Genomic DNA, 25,868 nt, shown 5'->3' with positions numbered 1-25,868 from the left:
CTGTGTCCTTAATTAGTTTGTCTATTTATACCCCTGAGTTCAGTCCTCTTGTCACGGAGTCTTTGTGCTGTTATGTTTATCTCCAGTTTCCTTTGTACTGTGTTTTTTGATCTTCTTAGCTTTTGAATTTTTGCACTTTGCTTTTCTTTTGGATTATACTCTTTGGTTTTTTTTTGTCTTTTGTTTTGCCCTGTATATAGTGTATATAGTTTAAATAAACCTTTTGATTCTTTTTCTACTTCCGCCTCACGCCTCTGCATTTGAGTCATCCCCCTGGTGGCCTAGTGGGGGTTTGCTGGATTATCACACCAACGAACCAGGTTCGAATCCCAGCAAAACCCTAACAGACATTTTAAATCAAAATCTGGTGGCCTCTGCCTGAAAGCTGAAGATGGGTCGTCACTGGGTCTTTCAGCAAGATAATGACCCTAAACATGTGGCCAAATCTACACAAAAATGGTTCACCAGACACAAAATCAAGCTCCTCCCATGGCCATCTCAGTCCCCAGACCTCAACCCAATTGAAAATCTGTGGGGTGAGCTGAAGAGGAGAGTGCATAGGAGAGGACCCAGGACTCTGGATGATTTAGAGAGATTGTGCAAAGAGGAATGGTTGAATATCCCTCTCTCTGTATTCTCCCATCTTGTGAAATGTTATAGGAGAATATTAAGTGCTGTCTTGTTGGCAAAAGGGAGTTGTACAAAGTATTAACATCAGGGGTGCCAATAATTGTGGCACACATGATTTCATGTAAAAGAATTATTTCTTAATGTGTGATATTTTTCCCACTGAATAAATGCACTTGAATTAAAGGTTGGAGTTTTCTCTTTTTTTGGCATTGTTGTCCTATATTATTTATAAAAAAATTGAATTTATTAGAAGCCTAAGAACATACCTTAATGAGGGGTGCCAATAATTGTGGAGGGCGCTGTACAATTAAATTCAATTTTACCTGTAAAATGCTTTTAACCATGGACATCATCATAAAGCAGCTTTACAGAAATATATAAATTCCGGATATAAATGTTACATATATAGAATTTATCCTGAAGGATGAAGCCAGAAGGCGATGGTGGCAAGACGAGGTCACTGGGATCTCAGGAGTCGCATGTGTAGCGAGAGAGGGAGGGGGTTGGGGAGATGGAAAGAGAAACCCTCCTCTAAATACACACAATTTCAAACTGAAAGTCTGCAATGTAATCTCACAGCCAATTCAAAATATTTTTGGTTGTTTATTTTATAGCAGACACTTTCTGGAGTATTTCATTAAAGTGAGAGAAAAAAACAGCTGCTGGTCTTGGTAATACTAATATATAGATTTAGGCACTGCCTAAAAGCGGAGCTCCCATCTGTTTCTGGGTTGTAGAATTTTCTTATATCATAGCCAGCCTCTTTTGTTTTATATCGAAAATTGCCAAAAAAAATTAAAATTCAGGCATGACGCGCGCACGTCGTACATGGAGATTTTCCCGCCATGATTGGGTTGCCTGTGATGGCAGGCACGCGAGTACATGACACACAGCGATGTCAGGAGCGACAAGTTACTCACTACTATACTGTCCTGACTACTACTCTACTTCACACTTCACTCCTCACTCCACTAGTTGTTTGGTTTCCTGTGGTGGCAGGCACACACAGGACCGAAAACATCAGAAAACAACTCAATGGGTTTCTTTATGTATCCACACTCTATGCCTATGGGGCTCCCCTCATGCGGGCCGGAGCTCCGCTAACACATCGTCTACTGGTTATTTCTCAATAGGGCGCTCCATAACACTTCTGTGCACATCTAGGGGTAAAAGCTGCCAACCATTTTTTTTTTAATCAGAAAGGGTCCTAACAAGTAGAAATAGGGTGGTTGGCATCTTTTAAAATGCCTATGACCCTGCTTTGGCAGCCATTTTGGAAACCGCCATAAATATTTAACAAAATAAGATCTTGGGAGCAATGAAGAACAATTAATATGCTGCAAAGCACAATCCTTCTTGTACAGAGGACAAAATTGTACAGTTTTTACATTTTCATGAAATGTCAGCCATGTTAGTATTCCAATATGGCTGCTGAATAACGATATTATGAAATTAAGTTTTTTTAAAGCGATAAAGAATTTTGTTGTTTAAACACATGTTTCAACAGCTAATAAATTTACTCGTGACATCAACAGTAAAGACAACAATTAAGAATTAAAGCCGCAAGCGGCCTCGACGGGCCCTCGCGCCAGCGGCCAAGGGGGGCGGGGGCATGCGTCCCCGCGAAAGACCTTCCACAGCTTCTTCGGCAAGAGACATTACTCCCACAATGGCGACAAAGCACAGAATTGGACACATGGCAACAATAGGGTCTCGCACTGTACGGTGCTCGGGGGGCGCTATAGAGGCCCTGAGGCCCGCCTGGATCTGGGCTTCTGGTTCTCAGTAGCGGTGGCAGTCTAAGGAAAAGGAGCCAAATTTTGTGCGTTGTGGACCATGGCAAGCGCCCCAATAAGGGTCTTGTAAAGAGTTTGCTTGCCAAGTTTGACAAATCAGAAGCTGCAATATCATTTTTGCCATAACCAGCACCCCCAGGGGCGAAAGTGCACAAGATTTGGCATATATGTCAGGTGAGCTATGAAGAGTATGCGTATGAAGTTTGATGACAATTGAGTAAATAGAAGATGAGATATAGATTGTTGAAGAATAAAATTTTTGGTTTTTCCCATGTCAGTAGGTGGCGCTATGCTGTACATGAGCGATAATGAGTTGGAAAAATAAGTGTCTACAACAGCAACGTACTATCACAAGGTAGTGGTGTGAAGGAAAAGCATTATGGAATTATTCACCAAAAACCCGTTTTGGAGCAATTGCGTCGGCCAAAAACAGCGCCCCCCATTGACGAAAATTCCCAAAATGTGGTATACATGACATGGGAGGTAGTAAGAGGGTGGCCGTGAAGTTTGACCAAATTTGAGGAAAGATTGGATTTTTTGCCCAAAAATAGCGCCCCCAGTGGCGAAAGTGCACAAAATTTGGCGTATATGTCAGGTGAGCTATGAAGAGTTTGCGTATGAAGTTTGATGACAATTGAGTAAATAGAAGATGAGATATAGATTTTTGAAGAATAAATTTTTTGGTTTTTCCCGTGTCAGTAGGTGGTGCTATGCTGTACATGAGCGATTATGAGTTGGAAAAATAAGTGTCTACAACAGCAACGTACTATCACAAGGTAGTGGTGTGAAGGAAAAGCATTATGGAATTATTTACCAAAAACCCGTTTTGGAGCAATTGCGGCGGCCAAAAACAGCGCCCCCCATGGACGAAAATTCCCAAAACGTGGTATACATGACATGGGAGGTAGTAAGAGGGTGGCCGTGAGGTTTGACCAAATTTGAGGAAAGATTGGATTTTTTGCCCAAAAATAGCGCCCCCAGTGGCGAAATATCACAGAAATTGGGTAACATGTCAGAAGCCCAATGCGTGATTAGCGTGTGAAGTATGAGCAGTTTTGAGCATTCAGAAGATTTGTTATGAATTTTTAAGCATGTAAAATTTTGCATCGAAAATTGATTGACGCATAACTTCTGAACGGTTTATCCTACGTGAAACGTATTAAGTAACTTTTGTCAGCCATGTCTGTAGATGATGTGTATCAATTTTGGTGACATTCCTATGAACGGTCTAGGAGGAGTTGCGCCGTCTTCGTGGCCATGCATTTCGCACAAAAGTGAAATTACCTCACTTCCTGTTGGGCGTGGCCAATGCATTGGCATTACATTTTTGTCCGGCTTAGTGAGATACATATGCGTACCAAATGGCATGCCACTACTACAAACTACAAGGCACCCAGGCACCTTAATGCGGGAGGCCAAAATCACAACGACTTAGGGGGCGCTATAGAGGCCCTGAGCCCCGGCCAAGTTTGGGCTTCTGGTTCTGAGTAGCGGTGGCAATTCTCGGAACTGGTGCCAAATTTCGTGCGTTTTCGCCCATGGCAAGCGCCCCGAAAATGGCCCAACAGCGGAGAAAAATAAAGAAGAAGAAGAAGACGGAAGAAGAAGAAGAAGACGGAAGAAGAATAATTAAAGCCGCAAGCGGCCTCGACGGGCCCTCGCGCCAGCGGCCAAGGGGGGCGGGGGCATGCGTCCCCGCGAAATACCTTCCACAGCGTCCTCGGCAAGAGACATTACTCCCACAATGGCGACAAAGCACAGAATTGGACACATGGCAACAATAGGGTCTCGCACTGTACGGCGCTCGGGGCCTAATAATAATAGCGAAAGTGCACAAAATTTGGCGTAAATGTCAGGTGAGCTATGAAGAGTTTGCGTATGAAGTTTGATGACAATTCAGTAAATAGAAGATGAGATATAGATTTTTGAAGAATAAATTTTTTGGTTTTTCCCATGTAAGTAGGTGGCGCTATGCTGTACATGAGCGATTATGAGTTGGAGAAATAAGTGTCTACAACAGCAACGTACTATCACAAGGTAGTGGTGTGAAGGAAAAGCATTATGGAATTATTTCCCAAAAACCCGTTTTGGAGCAATTGCGTCGGCCAAAAACAGCGCCCCCCCATGGACGAAAATTCCCAAAATGTGGTATACATGACATGGGAGGTAGTAAGAGGGTGGCCGTGAAGTTTGACCAAATTTGAGGAAAGATTGGATTTTTTGCCCAAAAATAGCGCCCCCAGTGGCGAAAGTGCACAAAATTTGGCGTATATGTCAGGTGAGCTATGAAGAGTTTGCGTATGAAGTTTGATGACAATTCAGTAAATAGAAGATGAGATATAGATTTTAGAAGAATAAATTTTTTGGTTTTTCCCATGTCAGAAGGTGGCGCTAAGCTGTACATGAGCGATTATGAGTTGGAAAAGGAAGTGTCTACAACAGCAACGTACTATCACAAGGTAGTGGTGTGAAGGAAAAGCATCATGCAATTATTAACCAAAAACCCGTTTTGGAGCAATTGCGTCGGCCAAGAACAGTGCCCCCCATGGACGAAAATTTCCAAAATGTGGCATACATGACATGGGAGGTAGAAAGAGGGTGGCCATGAAGTTTGACCAAATTTGAGGTAAGATTGGAATTTTTGCCCAAAAATAGCGCCCCCAGTGGCGAAATATCACAGAAATTGGGTAACATGTCAGAAGCCCAATGAGAGATTTGCGTGTGAAGTATGAGCAGGTTTGAGCAATCAGAAGATTTGTTATGAATTTTTAAGCATGTAAAATTTTGCATCGAAAATTGATTGACGTATAACTTCTGAACGCTTTATCCTACATGAAACGTATTTAGTAACTTTTGTCAGCCATGTCTGTCGATGATGTGTATCAATTTTGGTGACATTCCAATGAACGGTCTAGGAGGAGTTGCGCCGTCTTCATGGCCATGCATTTCGCACAAAAGTGAAATTACCTCACTTCCTGTTGGGCGTGGCTAATGCGTTGGCATTACATTTTTGTCCGGCTTAGTGAGACACATACGCGTACCAAATGGCATGCCACTACTACAAAGTACATGGCACCCAGGCACCTTAAAGCGGGAGGCCAAAATCACAACGACTTAGGGGGCGCTATAGAGGCCCTGAGCCCCGGCCAAGTTTGGGCTTCTGGTTCTGAGTAGCGGTGGCAATTCTCGGAACTGGCGCCAAATTTCGTGCGTTTTCGCCCATGGCAAGCGCCCCGAAAATGGCCCAACAGCGGAGAAAAATAAAGAAGAAGAAGAAGAAGACGGAAGAAGAAGAAGAAGAAGAGAAGACGGAAGAATAATAATAGTGAACTCTTACAAGAACAATAGGGCCTTCGCCCATAGGGCTCGGGCCCTAATAATAGTGAACTCTTACAAGAACAATAGGGCCTTCGCCCGACGGAAGAAGAAGAAGAAGAAGAAGACGGAAGAAGAATAATAATAGTGAACTCTTACAAGAACAATAGGGCCTTCGCCCATAGGGCTCGGGCCCTAATTAAGGAACGTACAAGAACATTTATTTCTGCAAAGTATGAAATGTTTATTGTGAACATCATAGCAATGTCTTCAATATTAACAGGGCTGAAGATTAATAACACTAATATATGCTTTGAAACAGCTTCAGTAATGTACATTTTATACAGATTTATATAGCTAACACTTAATTATCACTGACCCAAGAGCATGTTCTTTGCTAGATACCCTACTCATCCTCAGGGTCACAACTGTTTATGCAGCTGGCGGACCATTCACATTCACCATGGGTTTTGACCTTGTTGCTTCAAACCGCTTCTTCAGTCTTGTTATTTCTGTTGCATTTGTGAATTGAGAATAGCATGTTTTATGCCACTTGATGCTATTGGGGTCGAGATCCATGTGCTTTTGTAAATATTCAAAAATCTCAAAATATTCCTCATCTTTATATCTTATGCATTCTTCAGCTTTGGTCTTTAAATTCATTGTTCCCGATTCACTTGCTTGATGTAAAGTTTTGTCGTTCTTGTTCCTTCCAGTCTTGTTGACATATGAAGCACTTCTGGAAATCAATATCCCCTCCTCTTTTTCTCTTCTTGGAGCTGAATAAGGGTTCCACGACTGACTAAAAAACAAGGGATCCACAAGACAAATAGTAGCGTCTCAGTGTACAGTTTTTAAAAATGTGAAACTTAGAAATGAGTGCAAAAACTCATGATAGCCTCGGATTCCTGCTCTTGGCAGACAGGAGTGGAACCTGATGTGGATTTCTGCTATTGTAGCCAACCCAAGGTTTGGTGTTTTGTCCATGCTGAGATGCTTTTCTGCTCACCACAGTTGTAAAAAGTGATTATTTGAGTTAGTATATCCTTCCTTGCACCTCAAACTAATCTGGCCATTTTCCTCTGGCCATTTTCCTCTGTTATAAACAAGGTGTTTCTACCCAGAGAACTGTCACTCACTCAGTTTGTTTGTTTGTTTGTTTTTCTCACCATCCTGTGTAATCTATAGAGACTGGTGTGTGTGGAAAACTCAGTAGTCTCTGAAATACTCAAGCCAGCCTTTCTGGTACCAACAACTATGCCATGATCAAAATCACAGAGATCACACTTTTTCTTCATTCTGATATTTGATGTGAACATTACCTGAAGCTCTTGCCCTGTATATGTAGGATTTTATTTTTTTTTTATGCTGCTGCCACATGATTGGCTGATGAGATAATTGCAAGAATGTGCATGTGTTCCTAATAAAGTGGACAGTGAGTGTATAGGAAATTTAGTGTGATCAATCCACCTAAATGCATGTTTGAAAGTTTGAATCACAGAATAAATTGAAAAAAATAGTGCTTGATGAAAGTTTAGAGTCATCATCCCTTAATCACATAATTTTGTTTACATGATATACATGACCCATATTCATCAAAGTTCAGTGCAATCAAATCTTGTGATGGAAAAAAGGAAAAGCAATTTCCACTGGGAATTTTCTTATTTTTCTATTTCATTTTTTTTTTGTATCTGTATGATCAAAGTCACATCTGTTCATACATATATACCTACATGCATAATAAACACATGAGCAAATGAATGAGTGAATGAATGAACAAATGAAAATTGATGACAGTAGCTTATGGGGAAACCCAGAAAAGAGTTAATTAGTTTTATTCCAGTGCAAACCAGCAAAACCTGTCACAATGGATCTGGAAGTGTCATTAAAATATTTTGGAGAATGAAACATGTCGGTTTGTGAATTCACTGTGATTAATGTGGAGTTGTTGTGTTAATCCCTCATTATTATTCTATTCTATTTCCTCCAGGTGCATGTGTTACCACAAACGGTGTTTGTGTCTGTGCTTAACTGATGAGCTGGTAAAGGGAATATCTTTAATCTGTGGTTTTAGAAGCTTCATATATACCATTTGTATGTTTTTGTACAGCCTTTTAATGACTCTGTATTACTGTGTAACTCTAAGAGCACAGTGATAGAGCTCAGAATCTGAGAGCTTTAGACCTCTGATAGTAAGTTCAGTGGAGTCTCTGGTTGTTTTCGACTCTAATCGACGATCATCAGGAGTGCTCTCATAACCTGTGCCTGACCTTGCGCCTTTATACAGTAAAAACTGTGGTGCGCTGTTCGGATATTGTTTGTACCAGTAAAGAAAAATGCCCTCACTGCTTGACTCATATGAACATTTCAGAGTAACAGTGTCTGTTTCTTTCCTGACAATGTTGGCATCTTCATCTGTCGGCCCAATTTTGTCTGCAAAACTGCCTGTTGTTAAAAAGAATAGGAATAAATAAATCAGTTAAGTATTTTTTAAACCAAATACAGACTTAATAAATTAAGAAATTACTAGATGAAAACAAACATGTGTGTTAATTAATACAATGATTTAGCAGTTAAAATCTATTGTAATAATTAATGATTGTACTAATTAAGGTAATGATGAGCTGATGAAAGTTAATTACCTGTAGCGACAGTGAGAATCAGTGGGATGTATCTCACTGTGTACAGTAAATTGTATGGTTGAGCCATTTCTGAACACAGCTCTGTGAGGACTCTGTATAATAGTGCTGTATGTGCTGAACTTTCCACATGAGGGAACACATCTGTAAGAAGTGCACACCCAGGAAGTGCTGCTGTCAAACACTGTATGGACTTCCTATTGGCTCATTAATATCAATAACTAAAGTTTAAATTAAATCTGACTTCAGCCTAATCTGACCGAGTTTGGAGAAGGCCGTCTGTTTGAGTTTTGTGTCACTGTGAGCTCCAGGGTGCAGGACGACAGTGCAGAGTCTGATACTGCAGCAGGATTACAAAGATGGAGTAACAATACATTCATTAAAACAAATATTAACTGTGGATAATATAGTTTATGATGTATGTTAATTCTGTTAATGTACATGTTTTGCTGAAATTTATGATAATATTGTTGGAAAAGAGTTATAGATAAATATGAGCCACTATAATATATTCAGTCATTCATTCATTTTCTATACCACTTATTCATTGCAGGTGTCGGGTGAGCTGGAGCCAATACCAGCTGACAGTGGAGGGGTATACCTTGGACAGATCGCCAAGCTATTGTGGGGCTAACACAGAGAAACAGCCATACACACTCACATTCACACTTATGGGCAAGTTAGAGTCCCCAGTTGACCTAATCTGCATGTCTTTGGACTGTGGGAAGAAACTGGAGCACCCAGAGGAAACCCACGCAGGCATGGGGAAAACATGCAAACTCCAAACAGAAAGGTTCAAACCCATAACCTACTTGCCGTGAAGTGACAGTACTAACCACTGCACCACCATGCCACCCCATAATATATTTATTTCAATAGAATAAACAGAAAGTCATAAGTATAGATTCCGATAGAGAATTACAGCAAAAGCTCGCTCAACAAAGTATTGACTTTTTTTTTTTTTTTTTGGGGGGGGGGGGGGCCTATGCACACTCCAGATTTCTGTTTTTTTTATCTTAATTATTGTTTGTGTCACCATAAACCAAAAATTTTCACCTTTAATGTGGTAGGCATGTTGTGCTAATCAAATGGTGCTAACCCACCAAAAATCCATTTTAATTCCATCTTTTAATGTAATGAAACAGGACAAACACCAGGGGGGATGAATACTTTTGCAAGACACTGCCTCTGAGAGCTCTTTTCTATTCAACAAGGCTTTGTGTTTACTGAATTTGATAGTGTGGCAGCGGAGGCGTGGCCAAGCATCAGTTTGTGCATGGAGGGCGGGGTCAGGGAAGGTGAGTGGCCACGTCATTACACCTGTTGTCAGTTAATGTGTGTGTGTGTGTGTGTGTGTGTGTTGCAGAGATGGCGGAGCATAAAATGAGGGGGAGAGCAGAGAAGGGGAGCTCTCTCAACCAGAAAACGTGTGCGTTGTGTGTGACTGCATGAGATTAAAGCTAAAAAGCAAAGAAAATAGGAAAAATAAAGTGTGTGTGTGAACATCAACTCCCACCTGCTGTTCTTCTGTGCTCCAGCCACATCAGGGACTGTTACAGATTGCTTGTTAGCTGCTAACTTGTGCTGTCAGTTCTTCTTCTTCAGACGTCAGATCAATCGGAGGAACAGACAGCTGCCTGAGAAAGCTGACTGCTAACATCAGTGTACTGGATCAAGTGCTATTTTATAAGCTGTTAAATAATGAGGGTGGAAACCATCGTGTTAAATTATGAATCAGAATCTCAAACTATTTCTTCATATTAAGGTCTGAACATTGTGTTACATCGTCATAGGAAGTGTAACTTTCCCCCCATTAATTGCTCAAAGAAAGCATTACCAAAGACGAGGGTTGTAGATATTCAAAGCAAATAAATATCAAACTTTGGGAACTCAGACAGAAAACTGTATTTGAATGAAACAGGTAAACAGCTCTCCCTCCTGAGGGGAAAAAAATCAGTCTGCACTTTTTGTATAGTGTGTTTGAGTTTTGTGTCCCTGTGGGCTCCATGGCACAGTAGTACAGTGCAGAGTCTGATACTGCAGCAGGAAAGATCTCCACATCTACTTTCTTTTCCTTTTTACGAAGTCTGATAGACAGTCTTGGGTCAGGTTGTTTAGCTTCAGTGACATAATTTGAAGATATAGTAATCATCAGAAGAAACTCTGGTCCTGATTGAGGCTTTTGTCGATACCAGTGGAGATCTCTAGCCGAGTCATCATATGTGCAGGTCAGTGTGGTTTTGCTGCCCTCAGCTGAAGATATAATGGTTTGGTCTGATTTAATGCTGCTGTCAACAGCACCTGCAGTAAAGACATTGCAACAACATAAACATTTCTATTTTCATTGTTTAGGGACTTTTTTTTTTTAAACCAACTAAATCATCATGTTTAGGTGTCAGTACAAAAATCTCCAGCATCCACCTGAAGTTTGTGTATAATATAAATGACTTACCAAAGGTATTAATGACTATAAAAACAAAGAAGAGTAACATGATTGCTGTGTCTCTCTTGCAGTCGATATAAATGGCAGTAACTCTGTGTAACTGTCTAAACTGTATCTCACCACATCTCGCTCCACCTACTTTTACAGTCATATCAATTCTAGCATCAATCTCTCAGTGAATAATCTTGTACATTCTGCCATCTTTTAACTAGAAATTAAAAAGATGGAGTCATAATTATTTAAATCAAATCATTAAAACAAATATTGAATGTAGATAATACAGTTAATCATGTGTGATAATTCCGCATGTCGCTGAATGTTCTGATAATATTACACAATTCATGAGTATAAGGACCTTCTGTAGTTTATGTGATATTAGCAGACAGTGCGATAATTTTCTTCTCTATGGAACATTATAGGCTCATTAATGCTACACATGCATTGAACTAATAAACAGTTAATTAATTCAAATATACAGTAACTGTTTATTTTCACTTTATTTAACAAATGCACTCCATTGCATTTCAGTGGAATTACATGGAATGTCCTAAGGTATGACATGCATCAATCACAAGCAAACAAATAAAAAAAAAATTAGGAAATGTACACTGCTTGCTGTTGAGGTGATCTGCTGCATAATAGAATTTAACTACTGCAATTTAATTGTTCAGCTTTATTTTAATGAGCCTATTCCACTGTATATCAGTCTAACTGCATGAATATTCCTAAGGTGTTTCCTGTGTTAGTCAACTGGGTTGTGATTAAATACATGGCTAGAGTTTGTTCAGCCTGCTGACTAGTTAAACTGTTTATTCTAAAGATTAGACATGATTCAAACCTGGACCTTCTTGCTGTGAGGCGACAGCACTAACCACTACACTACCATGCCGCCATTTTCTCCATGCTCAACAAGTAACTGGACCGTTAGTCTGCAGTAATTCTTTCCCCTACTTTTTCATTAGACAGATCACACAACACTCAACTGTTCCTTTTCAAAATTCAACACCCCCCACCCCCTACTTACTTATTTATTAATCAAAAAAGCTTGTTGGTCAGATATTTATCTGCCTGTGTGCAATGGCTAATAAAGCTGTAAAGGTGTAAGAGATTGGCCCAGGCCACCTTACCCTCTACCAGCTTTCTGCACCTCCAATACAGTGTCACTAACCTGATCCAGTGTTAAGTGCAGCTCAGGTTTCTCTTCATTGATGCATAAATCTTTCAACTTTTACTAAAGATTTCCGTGGAGAGGAACGTTAATGAGTTCAACTTATTTTTTTGCAGGCTTTACTCTGGCAGAGCTGGATATTTTTGGTGATCAAATGTTATATCGAGCTTTTTACATGGAAACACACCCCTGCGCGCGCACACACACACACACACACACACAAAACGATGTCTCTCTCCAAAAGGATTCAGCTGTAATTTTGGAACAATAGAACTGTTATAATACCATGTTGATGCATGGAACGGAAGGCGTAAGCTCCTATTCCAGCTCTCTACTCTAAAAAATACATTTAATACATTGTCATTTAGACAACATATCAAACATTAAATTGGTGCACAAAAAAAAAAAGTTTTCCCTTGTTTTGGGAACAAGGGCACCATTCCTGGAGGTACTACAATAGCAGGTTGATGTGTGGAGCAGAAGGAGCAAGCCCCTATTCCAGCTCCCTGTTCTAAACATCTGTTTAATATAACATCCTCATTTAGAGAACATATCAGATATTAAACTGATAAAAACAGATACTACACTTGATCTTAGCCAAAAGTGCTAAGAAGGTTAACATGCTTTATAGTCTGGTGACACCAATACAGATTTTCTTTAGCTAAATTTGGCAGCTTCACACGTAATGTAAGGCAATCAACAGAATGATACTCTCACTGTAACACTAACAAATCAGTAAATTATTGATGCTTATCATTATACAAGCTCGATCTACTGGTAACAATGAACCAAAAAATATATGATGAGTGAGCAATGACTGTGAGTCTGGTAGCAACTGCTGGATGTGAATTGCAGGTCAAAATGTCCGCGCTGCTCCGTGATTGGTTGAACAGCATCACGTGGTTATTACTGCTGCTGACTCGCGTGCAATGGTAAATACCCCAGTGTTTCTCACAGTGTTTCTCAGCACGGTTCACAAAGATGCCGGTGTCTTGAATTCAGACTTAGGTTTGCTGCATGAGTTTTAATAAGTGATTACTGTGAAGTGATGAAGAAAACCAAATTTAAAAAAAAGAATGAATAATACAAACAAATAAGCTGCCAGGGACATGTTTAACAGGCCCATCTAAAGTAAGTAGTTTGTTTCAGTAGGCCTATATGCGGCTTGTAAGGTTGGGTTTATCTTCTTTTTTAGTACAGATATGTAGCTATTACTTTTTTCCTAACATTAAAACATTTAACAGAGCTCATGCCCAAATAAATTGTTAAAGATCTATACTTGGCTTGGGAGATCATGCTTACAAGCTTATAGGCCAATTGAAGATGCGTCTTGTGTCGACTGATAGACGCTGGTGTCTTTATAATAGCCATGCGTGTTTTCTTACATCCTCTTTGTCTTCCTAGAAGACACTGAAGGATTATTTAAATATCCTGGTGTTTCATGTACCGTAAATACCCTAGACATGTCTTATTTATTTACAGTGTAGCAGGAGACAGAGCCAAGAGATACTGAATATATATTTTATTGACCTATTGAACCCCCCATTTATTTATTTTAGCTCATTATATCATTGATATTATATCATCTGGAATTATGTAACTTTGGAAGTTGATCAGCCTTCAGTGTAACATAACTGTGTGAAAGTTTTTGTACAGTGCAGTTGGATTTCCTGTCACTGTGGGCTGCAGAGCACAGTAGTATAGTGCAGAGTCTGATACAGCAGCAGAGGAGATGAGCAGATGCACTTTTTTATTCTTTTCATCAACTTTAGCAGAGAGACGTGGTAAGTTAGAGTCACTTTGGAGTCCACTTGGTAAGATATACAGAAGGAACTCAGGTTTAGAGTTTGGATATTGTCTGTACCAGTACAGGTTGGTCACTGTACCACTGAATTTTTTGTAGCTGCAGGACAGAGTAACATCACTGCCTTCATCTATCACTGTATGAGTGAAATGTGTCTCGATTGAATCTGCCATGGAGTCACCTGTCATAGAGAAGAGAACATAATGTTTTTATACATTAAACAATTAAGCCAGAACTACATAAGTCAGACCCACATTCTGATTTTTCTTCCCACCACACAGACGAATAAATCACTAATTCAACGCTTAATATTTCTGCAATCACAAAAAGTCAAAGTTAACTCACCGAGTGAAAGCCACAGACACATGAATATAACAGTGAACATGATGAATGGTCTCAGCTGAGTGAAAGTGTTCTTTCTGTACTATGATATGTTCACATCATAAAGGTTCATGAAGCTCCAGCCCACAGCACCACATGACAGTGTCACCATTGTTACTGACAGATTGTTGATTCTTACTGAAGCATCCTGGCTTTACATTCAGCCTCACATGGGGAACCTGTCTTCAACTCCGACTGTCAGCAGAATTCATGGAATTATGAAAAATCAATCACTCTATTCTGTAAAAATATAATCAAATAAATAAATAAATAAATGTTTAAATTTCCTGTTATATATGTTTTATAAGTAGTTTTACTGCATTAGGGGCTTTGGCCTTATCAGAAATTGCTGTAAATAAATGTCATGATAAAAAAATAGTATAACAAGTTATTGCTATTGTTATTATAATGTAATTGATTTATGGAATTTGTAATGACAAAACCTGTTATTTTACTGAGGTGAGGAACAAACCAGCTGCTGCTCTTGGTCATACTATGAAAGATTCCAGCAAACCATGAGGTCTTAAGGAGAGAGAGAGAGAGACTGGATGTTTTATTTCCTTTCTTATTTCCTCCCTGTCACCTAGTGTTCTGCCTGGCCTACCTTTCTTTCTTTCTTTCTTTCTTTCTTTCTTTCTTTCTTTCTTTCTTTCTTTCTTTCTTTCAATTAATGAATGAATAAATATTCATTCATTCATTCATTCATTCATTCATTCATTCATTTGACTCATATAATTTAAATATGATTGTTCTGCTTTATAAACCTGGAAACTAAAAAATATATACATATATATCTTGGTTGCTAGTTATCATTTTAACATGAAACTGTGGAAGCAAAATAGAACATTTACATTATCCAGTCACAAACACCGCCAGCGCCACCATTACAAGTGAACCTGTCCAGAGCCCATTTTATTCACTGCAGCTGTAATGTGCTTGTCCATGCTGGAGACAAATATATTACACATCGCACATTATTAACAAATTGTATTTATAGTCTGACTCCAATTTCAATTTTCTTCATTAATTCAGAGAAACAAGTCATTTTGTTGATGATGAGTTGAGAATTATACTATTCAGCTCGATCGAATAATCAGAATCAAGACTAGAACACAACTGCAATAAGATCTCACATCTCTGGGGCAGCCACGGCCTAAAGGTTAGAGAAGGTCACCAATTTGATTCCCTGGACGAGCAGGAAAATGTGTAGGTGGGAAGAGTGAATGAACAGCACTTTCCCTTCCCTCTACATCCATGGCTGAAGTGCCCTTGAGCAAGGCGCCTAACCCTCAATTAATCCCCGGGCGCTGTAGCACAGCTGCCCACTGCTATGGGGATGTTGTGTGTTCACTGCTTCACATGGGATAAATGCAGAGAAGAATTTCACTGTGCTTGAATGTATATGTGACAAATAAAGGCCTCTTTTCTTTATCTGTACAATCTCTGTGTCTTTTTTTCAATGTATTACATATAAAAGTACTCTGTATGATTGAAGAGAGTGTATATTATTGTGAAAAGCAACAGGGCCGTCGACAGGGGGGGACAACCGGGTATTTTGTCCCGGGCCCAGGCATGAGGGGGGGCCCAGAACTGGTCCCTCATGAAGATGCAATTAATCATTCTGTTTACTTTCAAAATGTGTTGATTTGGGGGAGAAAAATGTGCTATATTTGCATTCAATGAATGATTTCTGGTTCTTTTGCCTTTATTGTCTTCGAAAATAGATTCAAGAACCCACGTACCACCCCTAATGCAGAAATGGTTTGGTCTTTGATTAAGGCGCCAAATAACACGGCACTATAGAGATCTTGCAGTCACGTGACCGGAAAGTACACAACCGCCATCTTGTCGGTCAAAAACACCGCTGAATACTGCTGCACTCGTGTACAGAATGGATCAATTTCAACCGACGGACTACACGGCTCATTTTTCTAATGAACAGATAACTAGATATATGTCTAAAATAAACGATCTACAGATTTGTGACCCTTATGGCTTTCCGCACGGAGTTTTCACGACCGGATTTTGAACTGCCAGCGGAATACCCGGACGTGTATGCTCATCAACTTTCCCTCGCTGTTCAGTGGTGAAGCACTGCGTGCTTATAAATCTCTGCACAGTTATCTTTACAGAAATTCAGGATTTGTCGGCGACTCAGATGTGGCATCTTGTAAACAAAATAATCCTCACTGGATGGGTAAGTCACTTAAGTATTGAGTATAGCACTGACCAGCCGATTATAGAATAGAATAAGGTAATTCCAAATCGTCCGTGTTGTTTACATGGATCTGGCGTTGGAGAGGTAGAGGCTTGGCAGTGGAGATTTGAGTGGCTGTTTGTATGTGTATATGTATGTGGCAATCATATCCAAATGTTTTAGGCACGCTTGCTGAGCTGCGCTGAGCTGGACTCCGGTTAGCTGAAAGCCCGTGGAATGCTGCCTCTTGTTAATTAAACCTTATTTTGTTGGAAATCATCCCGTGTAGATACGACGGCATGTGAAATTGCCAGCTAGATAGAGTTTAATGTAACGAATGGGCTATAAATGGGGTGTTTTGAGGTTAGTCTGTTGCAAAACATTAAACTTTCGCTTACACTGGATACTCTTCAAACAATTCCCTTGCTCAAGTGAAAAATGATAGGCCTGTATGAAAAGCGCAATTAATGAAAGTAGCCTAATAAGCCCTAAATGAATAAAACAACCTCTGTTTTATTGTTGTTGCTTACACGTTAAGATTTTGAAATCTTCTCGGTCCAGTTCTATATCCAGGCAACGTTGTAATCCTTTTGGTTTATCCGTAATAAACGTGTCAGCCCCCAGGTCAGATAGGCTAATGTTACGTGGTTGGGAGGGTGTCAATTTTTTTTGTAACATTCTAAATCGAGTACGGAAAGGACGTTTATGAAAAACGACAAAAAAATACACTGAAAAACTCACTGTACACATCACTAGTGGTGATGCTTCTATGTTCAGATTTTGGGAAAGCCATAACTCCGTTCTCATTGAGGCCCAGTTCCATCCCGTAAACAATCATTTTGGTTTATCAACTACCTGCGCTCAAACATGTCACAGGAGAGGCTCAATGGGCTGGCTATGCTCTCTGTAGAGCGCAAACTTGCAAAGAAGCTGGACTTCAATGACCTTATTGACGACTTTGCCACAGCAAAAGTCCGGCACATTGCATTTCGCACCTGAATAGTTGCAGACTAAGGAAATGTTCAAACTGTAAATATGTTGAAATATTGAAATAAAATGGTTGACTGTTATAATGGGCTTGGAATACCTGTTATTTAAGGGTTGGAGTGAATGGAGACTGTGAAAAGAGGGGTTGGGTGTGGGTGGTTGCTGTGTGGCGATGTGCGTGCGCGCGCATGTGTGTGTGTGTGGGGGGGGGGCACTCAGATTATTTGGGGGGGGGCCCACTCAGATTATTTTGTCCCGGGCCCAGCCAAAGCTGTCAACGGCCCTGAAAAGCAGTATTCATAATCAAAGAAGTCGAAATCTCTCAGGGACGTGAGCAGGGTCCTTGTGTTTGGGCCACAATAAGATAACTGACGATGCCATCTTGTGGAGAAAGAGAAAAGTCTCATTAATCTCTACATCAAAAGCCTCAACTTGCGTACTAGATCCCTTACCGACACATCTATTCAAACAGATAATGCCTGGAGTAATTGAACCGCTTCTAAAAATAATAAATTCTTCTCTTATGATTGGCTATGTACCCAAATCCTTTAAACTAGCAGTTATCAAACCCCTGATTAAAAAACCTGACCTTGATCCCTGTCAGCTGTCCAATTATCGGCCAATATCAAACCTCCCCTTTATCTCCAAGATCCTTGAAAAAGCTGTGGCACAGCAGTTATGCTCATATTTACATAGGAATAACATCCATGAAATGTATCAGTCAGGATTTAGACCTCATCATAGCACAGAGACAGCACTGGTTAAAGTAGTAAACGACCTACTGTTGGCGTCTGATCAGGGCTGTGTCTCGCTACTTGTGTTGCTTGACCTTAGTGCAGCATTTGATACCATTGATCATTCCATTCTTCTGGATAGACTAGAAAATGTTGTGGGAGTTAAGGGAATGGCCCTCTCCTGGCTCAGGTCTTATCTAACTGATTGTTATCAGTATGTCGATATAAATGGTGATATTTCTAGACGTACCGAGGTAAAGTTTGGTGTTCCACAAGGTTCTGTCTTGGGTCCACTGCTTTTTTCTCTATATATGTTACCTCTGGGCGATATTATTCGTAAACATTGTATTAGTTTCCACTGTTATGCTGATGACACACAGTTGTATGTCTCTGCAAAACCTGATGAGAGACACCAGCTTAATAAAATTGAGGAATGTGTTAAGGACATTAGACACTGGATGCTTATAAATTTCCTTCTGCTTAACTCTGACAAGACTGAAGTACTTGTGCTAGGACCACATACAGCTAGAAGTAAGTTTTCTGATTACACAGTAACTCTGGATGGCCTTTCTGTTTCTTCACGTGCAGCAGTAAAAGACCTCGGAGTGATTATTGACCCCAGTCTTTCATTCGAAACTCACATTGATAACATCACCCGGATAGCTTTCTTTCATCTCAGAAATATTGCAAAGATAAGAAATTTAATGTCATTGCATGATGCAGAAAAACTAGTCCATGCTTTCGTTACCTCCAGGTTGGATTATTGTAATGCCTTACTGTCTGGATGTTCCAATAAGTGCATAAACAAGCTCCAGTTAGTTCAAAATGCCGCAGCAAGAGTCCTTACTAGAACTAGAAAATATGACCACATCACGCCTGTCTTATCCACACTGCATTGGCTCCCAATCAAATTTCGTATTGATTATAAAATACTACTATTGACCTTTAAAGCACTAAATGGTCTCGCACCACAGTACCTGAGTGAACTTCTGCTCCTCTATGACCCGCCACGCCTACTTAGATCAAAAGGTGCAGGCTATCTGCTGGTACCTCGTATAGTGAAGGCTACATCAGGGGGCAGAGCCTTTTCTTACAAAGCCCCACTGTTATGGAACAGCCTTCCAAGTAATGTTCGGGAATCAGACACAGTCTCAGCATTTAAGTCTAGGCTGAAAACATATCTGTTTAGTCAAGCCTTTTGTTAATGGTGTTTATGAGGTAAAGGAGTAGATCTGGAGGGTCCTCAGACATAGAGTGTTTTGGTAAACTGGGATGTATGGATGCTGTCAGTCCCCACTCGCTTGCTCACTCGAGTTTGTTGACAGTGCAGTGGCTGGCTGCTTTATGTCCCGGGGCTCCCTCATGCCTGTCTTACCTTCTGGCTCTCTCCTTTTAGTTATGCTGTCATAGTTAGTTGCCGGAGTCCCTGCTTGTACTCGGTGCAATATGTATACTGTTCCTACTTATTCAGGTGACATTGGGCATACCTAACCACCTGTGTTTTCTTTCTCTTTCCCCCCCCCCCCCAAATCTGTCCCTCTGAGTTACATGGAGTCAACAGGAAATCTTTTGGTGGAGACGGTGGGGACCTCGACTGGCTATCGTAGCCTGCAGGGAATCGGCCGTCAGACATTCTGTCGCATGTCCCAGACCCGGTGAAATGTAACTGAATTGTCTTGGCCAGGCCTAAGGGTCCCATCTGCATCTCATCATTGCTGAGGAGTGTGCTCCCATCACCCAATCAAGCATCCAGCCAGAGCAGGTCATGATATATTTTTTACCATATTAACATGCCATTGTGCGTCATGCCTGATGTAAAGACTCTCGTCTCTGTGAGCCTACCACACAGATTTAATACTTGTCATTTTTAGGGCATACCTAACAACGTGTTTTCTTTCTCTCCCCCCCCCCCCCCCCATCTGTCCCTCTGAGTTACATGTTGATCCTGGGATTGAGATGCTGGCCTCTTCTGCCCCTCGGACCTGCTTGATCCATCCTGGTGCCCTGTGTCTGGTCGGAGTTTTATCGCCCCACTCCTGTGAAGGACGGCCCCATGAGGACAGTTGAGGGTTATACCTGTTAAAACTGTTAATATTATAGTCAGGCTGTCTGTTGTTGCCCAAATGAGGATGGGTTCCCTTTTGAGTCTGGTTCCTCTCGAGGTTTCTTCCTCATGTTGTCTGAGGGAGTTTTTCCTTGCCACCGTCGCCACAGGCTTGCTCATTGGGGATAGATTAGGGATAAAATTAGCTCATGTTTTAAGTCGTTCAAATTCTGTAAAGCTGCTTTGCGACAATGTTTATTGTTAAAAGCGCTGTACAAATAAACTTGATTTGATTTGATTTGAAAAGACTTTTACACACCAAGGATTTTTTTTTGTTTGGTTTGGTTTTATTTTGTTTCCTTGAAATGAACAATGTCCCAGTTTACCCTGAAAAATGTGTTGCTGTGTAAATGAAGTCATTTTTTTTTTTAAATTCACAAACCATTACAGCAAATAGCTGAACTTGACAAAAAAACCCTGAACTCGTACAGAGCCTCAGCTACATCACTCAAGTTCAGAATTGGTCTCAACCACACACCCTGTAGACCTTTCTGTAAAGCTTTCTATCCAATTGTTCATGGTGTGGTACAGTGGTACAGCTGCACAGGATGCTCTCTGTTGATCCCATGAATGGAGTGAATGTACTAAGGGTACAGTCCCTCCTGGAAATTAAGACATTGCAGGGATTTACAGTATTTTGGCCCAGATGAGATCCTCAGTGATGTGCAACCCAAGACTCGTAGAATCCCATGATCACATGAGCAGACAAACATGAACCACTGTGGCTCCTCCTGAGGTCAAAAATAAGATTGTGGCAGCGGAGGCGTGGTCAAGCATCAGTCTGTGAATGGAGGGCGGAGTCAGGGAAGGTAAGTGGCAGAATCACTGCACCTGACATGAATTAACCTGTGTTTGTGTCTCCCCCAATGACCACGCCCTATAAAAGGAGAGAGAGAGCAGAGAAAGGGAGCTCTCCCCAACCTGGACACTTGTGTGTGTGGGCAAGCGAAGTAAGCTGCTGAAAAGTGCAAAATAAAGTTTTTTGTAAGAACTTAGTTCTGGCCTGTCGTATAGTTGTGGAGTTGCTCAGAACTGTCCAGTTGTATAATAAGAATACCTCTCTGCACTTCGCCTCTCCCACCTGCATTCACTTGCCTGTAAAAGAAAGAAAGAATACCTCACTGCACTTTGCCTGTCCCGCCAGTGTTCGCTCGCCTGAAAAAGAAAGAAACAAAGGGTACCTCGCTGCACTTTGCCTCTCCTGCCCATGCTCATATGCTTGTAAAAGAAAGAAATTCCTCAGTGGTTAAAACAATATATTTTTTTTAAATGCCTTGAATTAAAGCCAAACAAAACCCAAAAAGTAAGCTCCTTTATACTGATGTAATCTCTCCATACAAGACATTTGAGTGTTCATTCGTTCATATTTGTACCTGTATACTGTGTACAGATTTTATTTTAAAAGAAGAATGTTTCTGTGCGCCACCATCTTTCTCTCTCCAAATTTCGCACTCTGAGGACAAATTGTGACGTCACAGAGTCTAAGCTCAACATAAAAATCTGGAACATTCATAGCCTATTCCCTGCTGTTGAGACGAGTGAAGCCATCTGGCTGCCATCTTATCACTTACACTGCGTGTATTTGGCTTCTGTGTTCAAGTTTCATGTCTGATCAAATTTGCCCCCAGAAAAGTATCTCCTGACATTTTTTTTCCTTTCATTACCTCTTCTTATTTTCTCATCTTTACCCACATTCCTTACATATCTTTAGTGCTCCCATCCCAGTTCCGTCTCTGATCATTTTTTTCTGAATGGGTCTTTTACTACTGCAATTATTTTTACAAAAATTATTTCAGTTTTTCTTTGTACAGGAAATCGTATATCGGATGCCGATATTTTAAATTGCACTCAATTTAAACTAAAATCATGTTAAAATGGAAAATCATGCCCATTTTTTTCAATTTGTGCAATTGGGCGTGACGTGTGTAGATGATCACCGTTGTCATTTGTGCTTCGCCTTAGGTAAATGAAAATAACTACTGACCCAACTAGAACAATAACATCTCTTTTTATTTGCATCCCTCACTGCCATTTCTGCCTAAAGCTATGGTCCTTCTTTCATTTAGTCTAATGACTAATTTACTCAGTTCATTCTTCTTTTTGAGTTTGACCTGTTGAGCCTGAGTTTTCAACATCTCTAGACCTTGGTTTTGATCTAGTTTGGGACATATCCATGGAAAATCTGACATGGTCACAGTGCTCATCCCAGATATCACTGTCAGATTTTCAACAAAAACAGACAAGACGTGGAGACAGATTTTCTGGGTTTTTTTTACTTTTGCTCATGCAAACCATCATAAAATGCTGTAGGTGGGTCCACGCAAATGGCACTGCACACACACGTGCAAAAATGATTACACACTATCAATACTCACATGTGAAATGTCCATCCACAACCTTTGACTTGACAGTTTGTACAGTTCACTGCTGCACATGCAGGCATTTTTCTTGGAATTTTTTTCTCACCAATTACATCAATACTTTGTCCAGTTTTGTGTAGCTTCCTAGGCAGAGATATGACCGTTCCACTCTGATGTGAGTGGTAATATGGCAGCCAGATGGCTTCACTCTGACGAGCCTATGAGCTCTCCAGATTTTTACGTATAGACCAGTGCTCCAAACATGATTTACCGAGGCTAGTGGAGCTCGTGGACACACTGCTTCTAAATTGTTGTAAACAACCCTAAAGATGCTGAGTGTCAAGCATTTGGGTGTAAAATAAACCCGATCACTGATCATTTTATGTGACATGCTTTTGTTTGCTTTGATTCACAGAGAAAAGAGATCTTTTTAGATGGCAAGAATCACACTGCTATGATAACAGGATTATTTACTAGTATCGGTGTCAGTACTGCACATGCGTTATCTAGCGGAGTAAGATTTAAGAAGAAGCCTTTATTCGTTACCCGTACACTCAAGCACAGACTGAAGCACACAGTGAAATTTCTCCTCTGCATTTAAACCATCTGAAGCACTGAACACACACAAGTGAGCAATGAGCACACATACGTACCCACAGCAGTGGCAGCTATGCTACAACGCCCAGGGAGCAGTTGGGGGTTCGGGGCTGTGCTCAGGGGCACCTCAGCCCATGGCTCCAATATACCTAACCATGTCTTTGAACTGTGGGGGAAACCAGAGAAAACCCACACAGACACAAGGAGAACATGCAAACTCCACACAGAAAGGCCCGTCAGCCGCTGGGCTCGAACCCAGGACCTTCTTGCTGTGAGGAGACAGTGTGAGCCACTACACCACTGTGCCGCCCTAAACCTCAGAAAAGTGAAGTCTGTTGATTGGTGGATTTTGTTGCCAGGAAAAATCATCTGGTTACAGAAAATTTCTGATTAGATTTTTAATCAAATCAGATTAGAAGCCTTTATTCCTTCATCTGAAGCAACAAACAAACAAACAATGTTTTTACTGCTTCAGATGAAGGAATAAAGGTTTCTAATGCTAAAAATCTAATCAGAAATGTTCTGTAAGCAGATGATTTATTATATCTGGTTTATTTAATATTCCTCTTCTGAGTAACTATTTGACTTGCAGTAAACTATCAGACTTTTCTCACAAACTAACACACACAAGTTAGAGAGATTATTATATTCCTTACACCATTAGCCAAATGGGTCATTTCTGCCCACATTAACATTTCTGAAAACATGAAGACTTTTTCTTTTCTGCTCATTTGTACTTTAACACATTTAATGACATTTTGAGCGCATCTGTCTGTTTTTAACACTCATCAGATTATCTGCAGTGTTTGTATCCGTTAGCTTTAATACTCACACAGTAATGTGCTAATGCTAACAGCTAATTAGCTTAGCAACCGGATCCGACTTTTCTGACTAGCCGCTAACTTTAGGCTCATTATCATGGATATAAACCGATTCGCCCAACAATAAGGAACAGGTCGCTTTGAGCAAAAACCCTCTGAACGCTGTTAACTCTATTCCTGAGAGCGTTTCCGCCTGTTCACTGCTATTTTTGACCCTTTTTGTAATAATGAGGTGTTTAAAGCGCTTGTTGTTGAAGTGAAAAGGAAAACTGAGAGTTCATTGCTGCCGGTGCGGGAATAAACCCAGTGGTGCTGCAGGAATAACCGCTGTGTCAGAGTTGCTGCTGGGATCCTGATCTCGCTGCTTCTACAAATGAGCATTTTTTTTGGGGGGGGGAATTGTAAAGATTTAAACACAAACATTCCAAATTCTGAATGCATCTTTCAATTTTCGCGAGGTGGGCAGGGAAATCATGAATATTCATGAGGAAAGTGCCGCCTGATTGGCCGGTGAAGTCTTTCTGTTCCACCGCGTTGCTTTATGAGGAAGCGGTTTTGTTTGGTTCCGAACCCATCAGTCCGAGTCCAATAATTATTCTACCATCAGGAAAAGCAGCACAGAATTTACTGCGATTGGTTTCAAATGCATTTTGTTGTGGTTCGTGGATTATTATCCGTGAATAAAGTTGGACTTTTCTTCAAAAGGAGTGAAATAAAAGATTTGCACAAAACACAGGTTTATGGCCCAAACCAGCATTATGTAATAATTCATTTTCTGTGTTTTGATCCAATCCTATAATTAGCCTCTGATCAGGAAAAGGAGCACAAAATTTGCTGCGATTGGTTTCATCTCATTATCTGTAGCCACTTTATCCTGTTCTACAGGGTCACAGGCAAGCTGGAGCCTATCCCAGCTGACTACGGGCGAAAGGCAGGGTACACCCTGGACAAGTCGCCAGGTCATCACAGGGCTGACACATAGACATCCATTCACACCTATAGTCAATTTAGAGTCACCAGTTAACCTAACCTGCAGGTCTTTGGGAGAAACCAGAGCACCCGGAGGAAACCCACACGGACACAGGGAGAACATGCAAACTCTACACAGAAAGGCCCTCGCCAGCCACAGGGCTCAAACCCAGACCTTCTTGCTGCAAGGCGACAGCGCTAACCACTACACCACCGTGCCGGCCCAATTGGTTTCAAATGATTATAATTTCATTTTCAGTCAGACTTCAGATGAGCATTTTAGATGGATTTATTTTTGAATATGTAGTTTTCACATTTTCATAACAGGCTTATTATATAAATATACAGCAATAATGTTCCAACAAAAATTTTAATGAGTCTGAGTTTTGACTTTAACAGAGTTACTAACACACCAAAGATCATTGCATCATACAAAAGAAATAAACAAACACATAAATGTGGGTGAGGTGGCCGAGAGGTTAAGGTGATGGCCTGCTAATCCATTGTGCTCTGCATGCGTGGGTTTGAATCCCACCCTTGTCGCATGTCTGCCCTTTTGGGCGGCATGGTGGTGTAGTGGTTAGCACGGTTGCCTCACAGCAAGAAGGTTCTGGGTTGAACCCAGCGGCTAGCGAGGGCCTTTCTGTGTGGAGTTTGCATGTTCTCCCTGTGTCTGCGTGGATTTCCTCTGGGTGCTCTGGTTTCCCCCACAATCCAAAGACATGCAATTCGGTTGACGTGGGGCGGCCTTGGGCTGAGGTGCCCTTGAGAAAGGTACTGAACCCCTGACTGCTCACTGGGTGTGTGCGTGTGTTCACTGCTTCAGATGGGTTAAATGCAGAGGATGAATTTCACTGTGCTTGAAGTGTGCATGTGATGAATAAAGGTTTAAAAATAAATAAATATTAACATACAGTATATAA

The 25,868-nt window shown here is 40.8% G+C and overlaps 3 non-coding genes and 2 gene segments (V, D, J or C); 2 read left to right on the top strand and 3 right to left on the bottom strand.

Annotated features, from left to right (window-relative positions):
• Positions 1–7,869: 7,869 nt before the first annotated feature.
• LOC132884675 (T cell receptor alpha variable 14/delta variable 4-like) lies at positions 7,870–8,450 on the bottom strand. The segment is given in 2 exon segments: positions 7,870–8,186; positions 8,384–8,450. Coding segments are annotated over 2 exon segments (384 nt in total).
• A 470-nt stretch (positions 8,451–8,920) lies between these two features.
• On the bottom strand, positions 8,921–14,258 carry LOC132884665 (T cell receptor alpha variable 12-3-like). The segment is given in 3 exon segments: positions 8,921–9,010; positions 13,684–13,976; positions 14,141–14,258. Coding segments are annotated over 3 exon segments (423 nt in total).
• Positions 12,010–12,127, top strand: LOC132895731 (U5 spliceosomal RNA). The gene has a single exon (XR_009655819.1). It is a non-coding gene; the product is annotated as a U5 spliceosomal RNA (small nuclear RNA).
• LOC132897333 (U2 spliceosomal RNA) lies at positions 12,418–12,609 on the bottom strand. Its single transcript, XR_009656303.1, has one exon. It is a non-coding gene; the product is annotated as a U2 spliceosomal RNA (small nuclear RNA).
• An 11,148-nt stretch (positions 14,259–25,406) lies between the features above and the next one.
• On the top strand, positions 25,407–25,488 carry trnas-gcu (transfer RNA serine (anticodon GCU)). The gene has a single exon. It is a non-coding gene; the product is annotated as a tRNA-Ser (tRNA).
• Positions 25,489–25,868: the final 380 nt, after the last annotated feature.

This window comes from Neoarius graeffei, chromosome 1 (genome assembly GCF_027579695.1).
Source record: "Neoarius graeffei isolate fNeoGra1 chromosome 1, fNeoGra1.pri, whole genome shotgun sequence".
In the NCBI taxonomy this organism is placed as follows: Eukaryota; Metazoa; Chordata; class Actinopteri; order Siluriformes; family Ariidae; genus Neoarius; species Neoarius graeffei.
The sequence above is the reverse complement of the archived record's forward strand: the minus strand, read 5'-3'. Positions and strand labels throughout refer to the sequence as shown.